Below are 17,305 nucleotides of genomic sequence, written 5' to 3' on the forward strand. Positions count from 1 at the left end.
GGCCTCCCAAAGTGCTGGGATTACAGGCTTGAGCCACCGCGCCCGGCTCGGCCAGGCTGTTCTTGAACTCCTGACCTCGGGATCCGCCCGCCTCAGCCTCCCAAAGTGCTGAGATTACAGGTGTGAGCCACTGCGCCCGGCCATGGCTTTCTTTTACAGTGTTCAGTTGCTCAGGCGCAGGCAAAGAGGAAGTGGATGGCCACACTGAAAGAGGTTGTGGCTTCACCAGACAAGCATGGTGGAGGGAGAGAGGGATAAGGGAGCTGAAGTGTTTGAAGTATTTAATTACAGTGACAGAACACGGGACTTAAGCCGCTGAGGGAGGAAGTGAGAAAGTACGGGTGCTGGATTGTGCAACATTAGTAGAGACAACAGGTTCAAGGTCAGCGTGGTCGATGGAGGTAGAAGGTCTCCTAAAGGTAGAAGGTGGTGGTCAGGAGTTCGATGTTCCATTCAGGCATTTGCGCATAGGTTCGTTGATGATTAAAACGTTAATTGATTATCCCCTCTTTGCCAGCTACTCCTTGAGGTCCTGAATAAAAGGTGGTAAACAAAGAACAGGGACTGCTGAATGAAGTTTACGCCAGGAGTAGGAGACATCACAGACGTAGGTAAACTCGAGGACTACGCGCTCTGAAGAATCAAGTGGATAATGGACACGAGAGTAATGGGGTGCGCTGCTTCAGAAAGGGTGTTAGAGAAGGTTCTCTCGGTGGAAGTGACCGTCGGCCGGAGACCTGAATGACATGAGGGAGTGAGGGAAGAATGTTCTAGTGCAAAAGGCTTCACGGTGAGAGTGAGCTCAGTGTGTTCGAGGAGGAGGCCAGTAGGCAAGAGTGGGGACAGCTGGGAGGCAGGGAGGTGGCTCCTGCATCTGGGGAGTGCTGCGGGGGTTGTGACTGATTCAGGCTCTTGCCTTGGGTTATACAATCATGTACTGAAATAGCAATGACGTAAAGAGTGCAAGTTTATTAGAGAGTAAGTACGTTGCAAGGAAGCCATGGGTAGCACAGCAGAGAAGGGGCTGTGTGCCAAGAGGCAGGTGCTGGAAGGAAGTTTGATCGGGTCCTGCTTGTGGGGGTACCTGCAAATACAGTGATGCTGCTGGGGCTCCGTGCAGAGTGGGGTATTTGGGCACAGGATATTGTGCCAGCGGGTTGTTTGTGGTTAGCCATCTCTCAGAACAATTGTTCTCCCCCACCTGGGACCCCTTTTCCTCGTTGTTGCTAACTTACCTATCAGGACTCCACAGTGAAGGGTTTGGTTTTACTCTGAGGGCGATGGGAAGCCACTGGAGAGTTTGGAGTAAACTTTGGAACTGATCTTCTGGAGGTGGTGCAGTTCCTGATAGTGACCAATTTGAGGCTGTGACATGGGAATGGGTGGCTAATTTGTGGTGGAGAAAATGTTAGCTAGAGGCGAGGGGATGAAGGTCTCGGGCGAGGTATCCACCTGAGCATTAGTTTGCCCTCCGTGCGGTTGTCAGAATCACTGAGAATGATAGGAGTGCAGGTGGAACGCAGGTCAGTGAGGCCGGAGGTGAGTTATTTAGTGGATGGCGAGGGGACAGAATAACTAGAGGTTAGTGTGTGGCAGAAAGAAGGAGGGGTAGTAGAAGCTGACCAGTGGCAGGAGTTTCCAGAAAGCTCGTGGTTTTGAAGGAGAACGAATCATTTGGAAGTACTCATGGGGATTAAGGAGTTTACCCACGTTTTGTCCCTCAAATGTGAGGGATTTGACTTAAAATGCCTCCACCAAGACGATTGCAGTATGAGGAGACCCTCAGCGGGAAGCCAGGTGACTGTTAAAGATGGAGGTGAAGTTTCTTTAGAGAGAGGTTAGGCCTGGGGATCTCAGCCTGGGAATATTTTTGCCCCCTTGCCCCGGGAGACATTGGCAATATCTGAAGATATTTTCGACTGTTACAGCTGGGGGCGAGGTGGCTGTACTACTGCCATCCAGTAAGAGTGGCCAGGGATGCTGCTCAAAGCACAGGATAATTTCCCCCCACTACCCCAGAACACTGAAACATCAGGCCCAGGGTGTCCATAGGGTGAAGGTAGAGAAACCCTTGATTAAGGGTGCAGGGGCGTGTGCTTCTCATGGAAGTGGAGTCCCAGCAGATCGTCATCCTCTCTCTTCCACACCGTTCCGGAACCCCTTTGATAAGTTTTGGCTTGATATGCACAGACACGTTTCCCCTCAGTCACACACATGCAAGATCCTGCTGCCCCTACTTTTTTGTCATATATATTATCTGAGTGGCAGGAAAAAATATTAGTTTTAGGGCTATTTCCAGTAGTTCGGTAAGAGGAATACAACAATATACTGTTATGATAATCTCTTGAGAATTGAAGGATGCCATTTCCTAGGTATTGAGTTCCAGTTAGATGCAGACACACTGAAGTTCTGTAGGGGGAAAGTTCTTTATTTTCCCATAAAAAAAAATCCTGAGAGACCAAAGAATGTTCTCTAATGACCAGAAGCAATGGAGAAAATAGACCTCTTGTGTCCTGCTTTGTCACTTGAAATATCAAAGGCAACTTTTAAGATTAGTTTTGTTTTACAGAGAGAAACAGGAAGAGGCATAAAAATTACTCGACTAGTATCCTGACAGAATTGAACATTTATACATTTGAAATGTAGTTATTGCAACTGAAGTATAAACTTGGCCTGCTTTTGCACAGCCCGGAGCTAAGAATGGTTTTTACATGTTCAAAGTTGCTCAAAACAAAATTAAACCAGTGAAAAAAAATGCGACAGAGACCTTACATGGCTCATGAAGCCTGAAATACTTACCATGTGGCTCTTTACATAAGAAGTTTGATGGTATAGGCTGATACATCATTTCCAGTTCTGACTATGACGTGAATGAAACTGTCACAGAATTGTAGCATTGTATTTATTCAGAAATCCTAAAAACATTGATTGATGCTTTTCATGTGCAAGTGCCCAGGTTTGCAAGATAGATGCTGGCCCTCAGGAAGTGTATATTTCAGTGAGGAAGGTCAACATTAAACAAGTGACTGTGTAACTAATTAGTCAAAATAATCAATTACACAAAGAAGCCGTGAAGGGTTCCAAAAGAGCATGGAAGGGGATCACTGAAGACTTTTCTGGATAACAGTTGATCTAAATTTGAAGATAACAGAAGATCTAAATTTGCTAATTAGAGGGAGGGACAACTGTGGCCCTGGAAGGGACCCTAGAGATTTTCCATTTCCTTTGATGAAAGTTGATGAATGCAAAACAAGCTGCATAAATGTTTTAAAGTTAAAGACCGAGGCCAGGCGTGGCGTTTCACTCCTGTAATCCCAGCACTTCAGGAGGCCGAGGCAGGCAGATCATTTGAGTTCAGAAGTTCAAGACCAGTCTGACCAATATGGTGAAACCTCGTCTCTACTAAAAATACCAAAAAAAATATTAGCTGGCCGTGGTGGCATATGCCTGTAGTCCCAGTTACTCAGGAGGCTGAAGCAGGAGAATCACTTGAACCTGGGAGGCAGAGGTTGTAGTGAGCTGAGATCGATCAGGCCACTGCACTCTAGCCTGGGCAACAGAATGAGATTCCATCTCAAAAACAACAAAAAAGAGCTAGTAGTGTCAGAAATCAATTAAGGCCCGTATCCATGGCTCTGAACTCTGACTAACATTAGAACCAACTGGCGACCAGTAGAAAACTGATGTGTGAGCCTGGCTTCCAGCAATTTTGTTCTATCTAAGCGATCCTCAGTTTCAGTCAAGATTGAGAACCCCCGGGCCAGGTGGACCCAGGCCCTCTAGATCCTCAGCCTAGACCCTCAGCTGGGGTCTTCTTATGATGCCTCTCTTGCCTTTTTTTAGGGAAATAGAGGGGAAAGGGGCCCTTAAATTTGGACCTATGCTAGAGTTGTATTTCTGAGAAGCATCTGAGAGAAATGTGAATTTTTATCTCTTTTCTGGGTGACTTATTTCTGTTTTGCTGCTGGCCAGCTCTCTTCACCTCTTGGGGGTTGGTGCCTTTGCCTGCCTCTTTGTCTCTTCATTCTCTGTCCCCTCCCCATTGCCATGATTAAGACTGTGAATGTCAGTCACCGACATTTCTGAGTCTAAATGGTGGCATGTTGGGTTAGTAACTGCTTCCTTTGAAAGCCATCTGCAATTAAATTAAAAGAGTTTAGCCTTTTGGATCCAAATTTATTTATTTATTATTTTTTGAGACAGGGTTTCACTCTTGTTGCCCAGGCTGGAGTGCAATGGCGCAATCTTGGCTTACTGCAACCTTTGCCTCACGGGTTCAAGTGATTTTCCAGTCTCAGCCTCCTGAGTAGCTGGGATTACAGGCACCCACCACCATGCGGTTAATTTTTTTTTCTTTTTTAGATTGAGTTTCGCTCTTGTCTCCCAGGCTAGAATGCAATGGCACTATCTCGGCTCACTGCAGCTTCCACCTCCTGGGTTCAAGCGATTCTCCTGCCTCAGCCTCCCAAGTAGCTGGGATTACAGGCGCCTGCCACCACACCCGGCTAATTTTTGTATTTTTAATAGAGATGGGGTTTTGTCATGTTGGCCAGGCTAGTCTCAAACCCTGACCTCAGGTGATCCACCTGCCTCAGCCTCCCAAAATGCTGGGATTACAGGCATGAACCACCACACCCAGCCAATTTTTATTTTATTTTATTAGAGACAGAGTTTCCCCATGTTGGCCAGGCTGTTCTTGAACTCCTGACCTCAGGTGATCTGCCTGCCTCAGCATCCCAAAGTGATGAGATTACAGGCGTGAGCCACTATGTCTGGTCTTGGATCCAAATTTAAATCCAAAATTGGATTTACCAATTAAATCCAAGAGAGAGCTGAGTGAGGTGGTATGTGTCAATAGCTCTAGCTACTTGGGAGGCTGAGGCAGGAGGATGGCTTGTGCCCAGGAATTTGAGGTAAGCTTGGCCAACATAATGAGATCCCCATCTCTATTAAGGAAAAAAAAAAAGTGAGCTGGGCATGGTGGCTTATGCCTATAATCTTAGCCACTCAGGAGGCTGAGGTGGGGGGATCGCTTGAGCCCAAGAGTTCAAGGCCAGCGTGGGCAACTTATCGAGACCCTATCTCAATTAAAAATCTTAAACAGAAGCTGTATAGCCCATAACTTGGCCTGTTCTGTTTTGAGGCAGGAGGTATTTAGGGGATGAGAGAGCAAACCAGATCTGCAGTTTTTTAATGTGGCAACTCTGGCCACAGACTATAGAGCTTTCTCCTAGCTTGAGAGGCTCCTTTCTGCGCTGTCAGTAGTCTTGGAAACGGCGTTTCTCCCTGGCAGTGTTTACCCAGCCACTGTCCCCTGGAGAGTTCAGAGCCAGGTGATCAGCAGTGCTCCCTCTTAATGACTGTGTTTCATCTGCAGGGCGAACGCTGTTGGAGAAGCTGTTCAGCCAGCAGGAGAACGGGCCTCCAGAAGAAGCAGAGAAGTTTTGCTCACGGATCATTGCCATGGGGCTTCTCCTTCCTTTTAGTGATTGCTTCAGGGAACCATGTAATCAGAATGCCCAGACGAATGCAGCTTCGTTTGATGTAAGTAGGAGAATCCACTTCTCTGTGTGGCAGATTTGCTGTTGAAATAGCAACTACGATGTGTGTCTGCCCAGTTACCCTGTAATTTAAAAACAACATGTGATGCAAGCATTTTTTTCCCCTTAGCTGTTCAATAGCTTAGTATGTCTGTTTGTATAGTTTTTTTTAAACTAGAGTATTAAGTACATTTGCCAAACCTTCTTTTCTTACCAGATGGGCACTTAAGAGTTCTCTAGCCTGCTGTAATCAGTGATTATTTAAAAAAAATGGATTTCTAAATTATTTTTAATTGTGGTAAAACATAGGTAACAAAATTTACCACTGTAACCATTTTTAAGTGTACTGTTTAGTGGCGTCGAATACATTGACGTCATTGTGCAATCACCATCACCACCATCCATCTTTAGAACCCTTTTCATCATCCAGAACAAACCCTGTACCCGTTGAACATCACTCCCCACTCTCCAATTTCTCCAAGCTCCTGGCAGCCACAATTGCCCTTCTGTCTCTATGAATTTGACCACGCTAGGCAGTTCACGTAAGTGGAATCATACAGTGTTTGTCCTTTTTGTGGCTGGCTTATTTCACATTGCATAACGTCCTCAATGTTCATCCATATTGTAGCATGTGTCAGAATTTCCTTCCTTTTTAAGGCTGTGTAATAGTCCATTGTATGTATATGCCACATTTTGTGTGTCCGTTTATCCATCAATGGACACTTGCATTGTTTCCACCTTTTGCTATAATGCTGCTGTGAACATCAGGTACAAATAAATAATGCTGCTCTAAACACGAGGTACAAATACGTCTTCAAGACCCTGTAATCAGCGACGATTCTGAAGTGACTCTGAGTCAGTATTTATGACTTTGCTGGTCATAGGCATTCCTTCAGAAGCAGCTCCACGGGGCACAGTTATTCCTCCCAGTGGGCCGCAGGTTTCCATGGGTCCTGCAATGCTGTTGGGTGCATTCCTAAGTCATGTATGTGTGAAGTACGGACATGAAGTAGCATTGCCTGCTTTATCCCCAGCTCCCATTCACCAAGAGAGTTCATACTGTGGAACAGTAATTCATCAGGCATATTCATATTTCATAACGTATATGAGCACAGCTGGATTCTCACTGGCAAGGCAGAGAATTGCTAATCAGTCTCAGGTATGTGGTATCTGTGTGGCGTTGGTTGGGATGAGTAGGCCTCTAAACCCAGATGTGTAGGATTTCACATGTATGAAATTCTCATTGAAGGTTGGTTCACTTGTGCAGAGTCCAGGAGTTTTATTTGAGGATAATGGGTTTTCTTTTGCCTTTTTTGAGATGGAGTCTTGCTCTGTCACCCAGGCTGGAGTGCAGTGGTGTGATCTCAGCTCACTGCAACCTCTGCCACTTGGGTTCAAGTGATTCTCCTGCCTCAGCCTCCTGAGTAGCTGATTTTACAGGTGCACACCACCATGCCCTGCTAATTGTGTTTTTAGTAGAGACGTGGTTTCACCATATTGGTCAGGCTGGTCTCGAACTCTTGACCTCGTGATCTGCCCAGCATGGCCTCCCAAAGTGCTGAGATTACATGTGTGAGCCACCGCGCTGGGCTGTGGTTTTTAATCATATGGATTAGTTACTTTGTTTTGTTGCTGCCAAGTGTGCTCTATTCTCAGCCGCCTTCAGTATATAGGAATGAAATAATGATGAGTTTTGAAATACAATGAAAATGAGCCCCGGCTGAGGTCAAGATACGATAATAAATAATAAGGTATCTATATCTGCCTGTTGACTTTGCTTCCTCTTTTTTACCCATTACATCCTACAGTCTTCCTCGATCTCCCTTTAGTATTAGGAAAATAAATCACCTAAAATATTCAGAGATCTTCATGATTCTTGATGCTTCCCATTTGAAAGAAAATTCCCCAGGTTGTGCTGTGACTTGTGAAGTTCCCTTCCTGAGATTTGTTTACATTTTTCCTGCTGCAATTTTTTTTAAAAAAATGACATGGCGGCCGGGCGCGGTGGCTCAAGCCTGTAATCCCAGCACTTTGGGAGGCCGAGGCGGGTGGATCACGAGGTCGAGAGATCGAGACTATCCTGGTCAACATGGTGAAACCCCGTCTCTACTAAAAAAAATACAAAAAAAAAATTAGCTGGGCATGGTGGCACGTGCCTGTAATCCCAGCTACTCAGGAGGCTGAGGCAGGAGAATTGCCTGAACCCGGGAGGCGGAGGTTGCGGTGAGCCGAGATCGCGCCATTGCACTCCAGCCTGGGTAACAAGAGCGAAACTCCGTCTCAAAAAAAAAAAAAAAAAAAAAATGACATGGCAGCTAATCACTACTAGGTAGATCTTTTTCTCTTATGGGAAAAATTGGATAATTTAAATGTTTTCCTCCCTTCTCTTCTATGAGAAGTCTGTGTTATTACGGCGGTGGAACTCCGGGATGATGGTGTGTTAAATGTTATACAGCTCAGTTCTAGAAGATATATTGATTTGGCAAGTAAGAGCTATAATTAATATAGTACACATGAGCCATGTCTAGCACTAGCTTTTTGATTGAAACTGTTCCCAAGTTACCTTCATATTCCTCCCTTAAAGCCCAGAAGTGAACAGTCTTACCAGTCAATAAATGTAGAATGGGATAAACAGAAAAGAACAGGGTAATACTATTTCTTCCACTCTCTCTTTTTTTTAAATCAACTGACCTGGTTGTTTCTTATACCTCACCTCGCTCCATCCTTGTGTTGGAGACTAGAAACTCTTCCCCATCATCTTATTTTGGAGAGCAGCCTGGTGTGGCGTCACACGTGAAAAGCCGACAACAAAGAAATCAAATCCCTTCATGTTGTGTGAGGGCATTTCCTCAGAATCGGGAATTTCTTTCCTTCAATTTGATATGATTGCAGTTTGTCTTCCTTTATTCATTGGCTCTGTACGACCTCTCTACTGCTCCCTCAAAATGAACAGAAAACAAAGACAACAATGAAAGATTCTTTTGTATGAATTGTTATGTCCTGTACTGAAATCACAGCTCAGCAACACAACTGTACGTTTACTGGATGGGTAGTCAAGGAGTTTCTTGAAAACGCGGAGAGGGTGATGATATAATGATACTGAGGACTGGGGTGTCCATGAGGGATGGGGAAGAATGTGCTTATCTATGGGGAGAGAAATTTTCGATAATTAGTCTCTTTGCTGATTTCCAGAAAATAGCTGTTGGGAACATTTCTAACTAACAATCCTCTTGAGCTCAGTTGCCCTTCGAGACAGAACATGCTGTGGGAATAAGGTCATAACTGGCAACCTTTCTCCCCCCCAAGGCCTGACTTTATTCCCTTCCCTGGTAAGGATCCTCTCTCCCACCTCCCACTCCTCTCCTTCTCATCTCTCCACATATGTATGCCATTACTTTAGTTTGGGTCTCTTCACTGATGCAGTTTATCCATTAGCCTACTTTACTCAACCCTTCTGATTCTTTTCTTCTTCTTCTTTTTTTTTTTTTTTTTTGAGATGGAGTCTTGCTCTGTAGCCCAGGTTGGAGTGCAGCGGCGCAATCTTGGCTCACTGCAACCTCCACCTCCTAGGTCCCGGTTCAAGTAATTCTCCTACCTCAGCCTCCCAAGTAGCTGGGATTATAGACATGAACCACCATGCCCAGCGAATTTTTGTTTGTTTTAGTAGAGACGGGGTTTCACCATGTTGGCCAGTCAGGTCTTGAACTCCTAACCTCGTGATCCACCTGCCTTGGCCTCCCAAAGTGCTGGGATTACAGGCGTGAGCCACTTTTTTTTTTTTTTTTTCTGAGATGGAGTCTCGCTCTGATTCTGGGCTGGAGTGCCATGGCACAGACTCGACTCACTGCAACCTCCACCTCCCAGATTCAAGGGATTCTCCTGCCTCAGCCTCCTGAGTAGCTGAGACTATAGGTGTGCACCATCACACCAGGCTAATTTTTTGTATTTTAGTAGAGACGGAGTTTCACCATGTTGGCCAGGATGCTCTTGATCTCTTGGCCTTGTGATCTGCCTGCCTCAGCCTCCCAAAGTGCTGGGATTACAGGCACGAGCCACTGCGCCCGACTGACCCTTTTGATTTTATTTTTTGTTATTTTATACCTTTTTAGGGCCTAACATTTTGCTTTATCAAGTGCTATAGAAAGTATGAAAAGACTTTACATTTTTTCTTACATTTTAACATGATTAAGATGTCAAGAACTTTAAAAGACAAAGATGGCTTTGAGCGATCCTGTTAATTTATTCACAGATTTTTACCAAATATGTTCATTCTGTTAGCCGGGTAATGTTTTAGGCTCTGGAGATGTGTTAGTGAGCAAGAGAATATGTTCTCTTGAAATGTGTTTTCTATTCAAAATGGAGAGAGACAGAGTTTTTAAAAATGCATGGGCTAATTAATTTCTCTCAGATCCTAATAAGTGGTGTGAAGGGAAACAGGGCTAATGATGGAGTGAAGGGGGTAGGGAAGGATGAGTGTGGATGGGAGCCTCTCTAGGGCCTGGTGAGATGAGTTCTGTGGGAAGCTCATTCCAGGGAGTGCCCAGGGCAAGTCCACAGGGCCTTGGGGGAGCACAAACGTGACTTACAGGAAGCTGCAGCTTCAAGAGATGAGGACAGCAAGGGCTCAGGCCAAAGCATAGGCAGGGTCTTGAAAGCCATGGAAGGAATATGGCTTTTTTTTTTTTTTTTTTTTTTTTTTTTGACAGAGGTTTGCTGTATTGCCCAGGCTGGAGTGCCGAGAGGCATGATCTCAGCTCGCTGCAATCTCTGGGTCCGAGCAATTTCTGGCTAGTGTTTTTAGTAGAGATGGGGTTTCGCCATGTTGGCCAGGCTAGTCTCGAACTCCTGACCTCAAGTGATCCACCCACCTTGGCCTCCCAAAGTGCTGGGATTACAGGCATGAGCCACCATGCCCAGCTCCCCGCTAACTTTTTTTTTTTTTTAATGGGAGCTTTTGGGAGGTTTTACACAGGGGAAGAACATATTTGCCTTACATTTCATGTGGATCACCTGCCCTGGTCTTTGTTTGTTTGTTGTTTTTTGTGGTGGTTGTTTTTGAGACAGGGTCTCCCTCTGTTGCCCAGGTTGGAGAGCAGTAGCGAAATCACAGCTCACCATAGTCTCGATCTCCTGGGCTCAAGGGATCCTTCCTCCTCACTCTTCCAAGTAGCTGGGACTACAGCCATGAGCCATCATGCCCAGCTAATTTTTTATATTGTTGGGATAGATGGGGTCTCACTGCGTTATCCCAAGTTGGTCTTAAACTCCTGGGCTCAAGCAATCCTCCTGCCTTGGCCTCCCAAAGTGCTGGGATTATAGGCATGAGCCACCAGGCCCGGCCCCCAGCCTGGTCTTTGAATGACTGAGTGTAGGGAGGTGCGGTAGCAGTAAGGCAGATGGGATATTGCAGTAGTTTAGTTCTAGATGGTGGCGGTAGCTTGGAACAGGACAGGGGAGATGAAGACCAGCTAGGAGGTTGGGGTGGATTCTGGAGGTATGGCTGATGGAACTTCTGGTGTGGCAGACAAGAGAACACAAGGAAATCAAGGATGACTTCTTGGTTTGGAGTTGCTGGGTGGATGGTTGTGCCATTCACTGAGGTAGAGAAGACAGCTCCATTTTAGGAGGAGGACGTAAGGTTAGAACTGCTAGCAAGAGCAAACAGGGATAATACCAGTGCTTGCTACTTAGCAGACTGTATTGTTGAGTTGCAGATCATGGTATATTTCAGTGGTCTGAGGATAGGCTTCTTTGTTTTTTTGGAACCTATTCTAGTCATCTCAAGCCTTTTTCAAAATGAGATCCCTTTTTCTGGGTCATATGCACCAGCAGCTGTTTTCCAGCCAGCCACACTTATCTTACATAATTGTCGATTATTCATTAACAAACTCTTCTAGGATTTCTTTAACCCTAACTGTGGCAGATATTACACGATCCACTCACATCACCAAGAGTTAAGCAAACTTGGTCCAAGCATTTTTGTAGGGGTAGGTGGTTCTAAATCTACTTAATCCTTCATGAGCTTATCTTTAAATATCTGCCTAGCAGGATATGTTTGGATGCATGTGTTTGGTTGCTGGACTTATTTGGGTTTGACAGATCTGCTGATTTTGCTAAATATGTGGTGATCCCATGCTTACCAGACTGGCAAGAGCTCCTTGATAGGTATGTAAATGGACATCGGTTTGGGTGAATGGGTTAGCAAAGCTAAAATTAAGACAAGGAAGGCATTAAAAACTCAGGTTCAAAAGAAATTCAAGAAATAAGATCTTGAACCTGTTGAAAGAGAAGTTAATTAATCAAAACCAACAGCAGCCAGTCCCAGAAAACTAATGAAACATACTCTATTCATTGTCACCACAGACAAAAAGAAGACTTAAGTGGAAAAACAGAAATTATTATTTGCATTGGATTTTATTATTATTATTTTCTTTTTTGAGACAGAGTCTCACTCTGCTGCCAGGCTGGAGTGCAGTGGCATGATCCTGGCTCGCTGCAACCTCTGCCTGCTGAGTTCAAGGGATTCTCCTACCTCAGCCTCCTGAGTAGCTGGGATTATAGGCATGCACCATCACTCCTGGCTAATTTTTGTATTTTTAGTAGAAACAGGGTTTCACCATGTTGACCAGACTGATCTTGAACTCCTGCCCTTAGATGATCCATCTGCCTTGGCCTCCCAATGTGCTGGCATGACAGGCATAAGCCACTCCACCTGGCCTTGAATTCATTTTTTTTTTTTTTTCCAGAGCAGGAAAAATTTGTTGGTGCTGTCTGGTCAAACCCACACAGATCTTTTCCTGAGAAGCAACAAAAGCCTTGACACATCTTTCAGCACTAAGAGAACATATATATTTTTTGCTGTATATTTATTTTTGAAATGTTGTGTACAGTATCAATTCTCAAAGTTGTTTTTATTTTAAAGGTGGTATTTAAATGATACCTAATTTTTCAGACCAACTTTAAAAATTATTTTAGCTGATGATTTTATTTGTCAGAATTCACATAATCTGTGTGGACTTGCTGTATGTTGATGTCTGCTGATGCGTTTTTTTAAATTTTATTTTTTATTTTTTTGAGATAAGAGTCTTGCTCTGTTGCCCAGGCTGGAGTACAGTGGCATGATCTCGGCTCACTGCAACCTCCACCTCCCAGGTTCATGTGATTCTCCTGCCTCAGCCTCCTGAGTAGCTGGGACTAATACCACCATGGTCAGCTAATTTTTGTAGTTTTAGTAGAGACAGGGTTTCGCCGTGTTGCCCAGGCTGGTCTCAAACTCCTGATCTCAAGTGATGTGCCCACCTCAGCCTCCCAAAGTGGTGTGATAACAGGCATGAGCCACCATGCCCAGCCACCGTTATTGACGTTGCTCTTGCCTGCTGGTGGTCACAGGTGAGGATTTTGCTCCCTTATACCCCTTCCTGTCTCTCCCTCTTCCTTCTAATATAATTAATATTGCCATTTTGAGTTTCTCTTTCATAATACTTCTTTGATTTTTAAACAACGTGTTTATAATTTTTCTTGCTGTTGTTTCAACCAATTCAGATCGTACCCCTTGCTGTGCTACTCACCATGTAATAGACTGTTAGAGCCTCCACTTTTGTCTTCATTTAGTCTGAGCCCTGTCGACCTCCCAGTTTCTACCAGACACACTTTCATGTTTAGGGTATGCTTTTAAGGTTCATATTTTATCTATAAGTTGATAGACATATGGATACTATATGAATATTGCACTGCATAGGCTGATAGTATATCATAATTTGTTTTCTTCTCAGTATTCCAATATCACACCCCCAGGCCACTCAAACAAGGATTTCCCTCGGTGAATTCTGTAGGTTGGTTGGTTGGTTGGTTTTTTTGAGACAGTCTCACTCAGTTGCCCAGGCTAGAGTGCAAGGTGCAATCTTGGCTCACTGCAACCTTCACCTCCTGGGTTCAAGCAATTCTCCTACCTCACCCTACCAAGTAGCTGGGATTACAGGCGCGTGTCACCACACCCAGCTAATTTTTTGTATTTTTAGTAGAAACAGGGTTTCACTGTTTTGGTCAGGCTGATATCTTACTCAAGAGATCCATCTGCCTCGACCTTCCAAATGCTGGGATTAGAGGCAGGAGCCCCCGAGCCCAGCGAATTCTATGTTTTTAGTAAGCAATCACTTGCTCAAAATTATCTTCCATTTAGTTTAGTTTACATTTCGTTTATCCTTTTTTTATACGAGGACTTCCCATCCAGCACAACAAAGTTTTTGATTGCCACTTATCTTCTTTTTTGGGTAAAGAAGCAAACCTTTCCCCCTGTATTCTCGGTATCTTATTTTTCAGCGAATTCTTCCCGTTTCATGAAATTTTTAAAGTCTTCCTCTTCTAGTTTAGATCGGCTTCTTCATATTTAATTGTGACTTCCACTTGTTTTTCTCAGCTTCCCCTTTCCCTTCCAACACCTGCCCCCCAACTCCCTGCCCTGTTACTAGGAACACAAAGATGAAAAGAAAGCTTCTATCCTGAACCGGCTTATGGCCCACTTTAAAGAAATAAAGACTCGGAAATAAATTATTGGAGCTTAGTGTTTGAAGTGGGCTCCATAGTCATAGTGTCTGGGATTTCTCAATTATGGAGCAACTTAGGTAAATGTTTGGATTTCTCAAAGTTTGTCTCTTCTTTGGTAAAATTAGGAATAAATATAGTGGTTTCTGAGTGAGAGGAAAGTATTAATATGAATAAAGCATTTTACACACTATGGGCATATAGTAAGTGTTCGATGCCCTTTGGCTCTCATCACAGGTTATAATCGTGTTTAGGCTCCAGGTAGAGATATTTATAGTACGAGGAGCAAAGGGGAAGGTTTTTAACTGGGTCTCCTTGGGAACTCAGGAGATAATGCCTGGGGCAAGACTTGAGGGGTGAGTAGGAGTTTGCTGTGGGGAGCAGCCATAGAAGATGTCTGTAGGCTGGGCAAGGTGGTTCATGCCTGTAATCTCAGCACTTTGGGAGGCTGAGGCAGGTGGATCACCTGAGGTCAGGAGTTCAAGACCAGCCTGACCGACATGGTGAAATGCCATCTCTACTAAAAATATAAAAATCAGCTGGGCATCTTGGCACATGTCCATAATCCCAGCTACTCGGGAGGCTGAGGCAGGAGAATCACTTGAACCTGGGAGGCGGAGGTTGCAGTGAGCTGAGATCGAGCCACTGCACTCCAGCCTGGGTATCAAACGAGACTCTGTCTCAAAAAAACAAAAACAAAAACAAAAAAACACAAAAGTCTGTATACTGGGCAGCACATAGAAAGGCATGGGGGTGCATGTGAGCACAGTTTCTAAGTACTTCTGGGGTATAAATCGGGAGAATGAAACATAGAACGGAGACCAGGCATGTAAACAAAGACACCCTGGAAGTGCTTTTGAATAATTTTGAATAGTTAAGCCATAAACAGATGGGCATTTATAAAATGTCACTCTGGTGGCGGGATGGAGAATGGATTGAAGAAAACTAGCATTAGCATCTAGGTGATCAGAAGAGTGTCTAAACTGAAACAGAGGCAGTAGGGTTGGAAGGAGCGCTATAGGGAATCTTTAGGATTTAGAACTGACAGGACTTGCAATTTGATTGGATGTGAGGAAGTGGAGCAGATGATTTCTTTGAGTTTCTGGTTCACATTTCTGGGATCACTCTACTAAAGAGCTAGAACACTAAAGAGGGAACAGGTTTCAGAGAGAATGAGCATTCTCTTTTGACATCTAGAATTTGTGATTATTTGGGACTTGATGGTGGCTCTTCTTCGCGGGCAAGGGAACTGATATTGCATACAACCATAGGTTGTATGCTAAAGTCATGAGCAAATAAATCTATTAAGTTAAGAGAATGTTGATCAATCAGAAGATTAAAGTTCTTAAGGACAGTGGAGAATAACCAGATGTAGTGAGAATGTAGAAAGAATGAATTCATTGGTGGTTGAGGCCAGAGGAAGGATACTGGTGTTTAAGACTTCAGAGGTGGAAGTGTTCTACTGATTCCAAAGACCAGTCCATGGTGGAGATGGACTGAGGCCCATTGTGATTAGAATTGAGAAGCTCAGGGTGTTGGCTGGGACTTAATGTCCCATAGAATGTGGAAGACTCAGCATTGAGAAGCAGAGAGAGGAACATGTGGTAAAGTCCTTGACATATGAAGGCAGTACCAAGGAGGTTCGTCAGTGTCTGTGATGAGGAGGGATAGATGCTGTTACCACTGGATGATACAGGCTTCAGAAGTGAAGAGGGTTATGTGCAGGACGGACATGAAATACTCTCTAGGTGATTATGAAGGCCTAGATTATAAGGTCATAGTGTGAGGGAGGATTGGGAAAATCACCTTTCAGGTTCAGTCATCACTTGCTTGGATGATCACATTGACCTTTTCGTTACCTTGCTGGGTTTGGCTATTACTGGTTTCCAGTCCAGTCTCCTCAGTCTTGTCTAGTGGCTCTCCATCCAGGGTTATGTTGCCCTCCAGAGGACATTGGACATTGTCCAAAGATACTTGGGTTGTCACAGTGGGGAGAGGGGTGCAACTGACATCTAGTGGGTAGAGACTGGGGCACTACGAAGCATTCTAAGTGTACAAGGACATCTGTCTCTTTCCCCCAACAAAGAATTACCCATGAGAGAATGTCAGTAGTGCCAAGATTGAGAAATCTGGTGATATATGTCTGATCATGTTGTTTTATTTTAATTTTTGAGACCGGGTCTTGCTTTGTCACCCAGGCTGGAATGCAGTTGGATGATCATAGCTCACTGCCTGCCTTACCCTCCTGGGCTCAAGCATTCCTCCCACCTCAGCCTCCCAATAGCTGGGACTACAGGCATATGCCACCATGACCAGCTAATTTAAAAAAAAATTTTTTTTTATACGGATGGGGTCTCCCTATGCGGCCAAGGCAGATCTTGATCTCCTGGCCTCCAGTGAGCCTACTGCCTTGGCCTCCCAAAATGATGGGATTGCAGGCATGAGCCACCACATCTGGCCCATGCCATTTTAATTGTTTCTCTGTCCGAATAAACTCCATCTTCTTTGGATCTCCATAGTCGTACTTCTGCCTCTCAACACTTGCCCACTTCTACATTTCCTGACCCACTTCCCTTTCCAAACTCTTTCACCATGCTGAAGTGTTACCAATTTTCCTAATTGTCCCTGCTTTTTCTCACCTCTGGGGCTCTGCGGGGACCACTACTTCTGCTCTCCACTATTATTTCTCAGTTATGTTCTACTCTTTTTTGTAGGATGCTACAGAGAGTTAGATGCCATTCCCTCTCAGACATCTTCTTTAACCATCTAAGTCTGCTTTTGCTCTCTCGGATGATATATTACACATACTGTAATTGGCTATTTACCCTGTTATGCCTAAATGCAAATTAAATATTGTGGGAAGTTTCCTTGAACAGGGTAATGCTGTGTCCTTGTGTTACCTGACAGACCTCCCCAGAGTAGTTAGGAGTGGACTCTAGTCTTAGATTTTGAAGCAACACACTCAGGGCAATCACACTTTTTTATAGTGGGGTACTTTCTTCCTGATTTGTTTTTCCTCCTTTAAGAGGATTATGCTGTTTTAGATATCCATTTTGACTTTCACAACTGGTCTTTTTTTTCAATCACCCATTTGGCAAACAGTGTTGGGTGACGCAGCATTCGTTTTGAATGTGTATGATGGACTTTTATGAAAAGGGGTGACTCAGCTCAACTTTTCCTTCATGATTTTCTTGTCCTGCTCCTGTAGGTGCACTGAATGTTAA

At 44.4% G+C, this 17,305-nt stretch overlaps 1 protein-coding gene across 1 annotated transcript in view; it reads left to right on the forward strand.

The window, feature by feature from the left end:
• The window catches only part of FMN2 (formin 2), a 381,705-nt gene that overhangs the window by 30,775 nt on the left and 333,625 nt on the right, over nucleotides 1–17,305 (forward strand). The window contains exon 2 of the mRNA XM_039464306.2: nucleotides 5,378–5,544. Coding sequence (XP_039320240.2) covers nucleotides 5,378–5,544 — 167 coding nt within the window. The remainder of the gene's footprint in view (nucleotides 1–5,377; nucleotides 5,545–17,305) is intronic.

The sequence above is a fragment of the Saimiri boliviensis genome, chromosome 14 (genome assembly GCF_048565385.1).
Source record: "Saimiri boliviensis isolate mSaiBol1 chromosome 14, mSaiBol1.pri, whole genome shotgun sequence".
Classification (NCBI taxonomy): Eukaryota; Metazoa; Chordata; class Mammalia; order Primates; family Cebidae; genus Saimiri; species Saimiri boliviensis.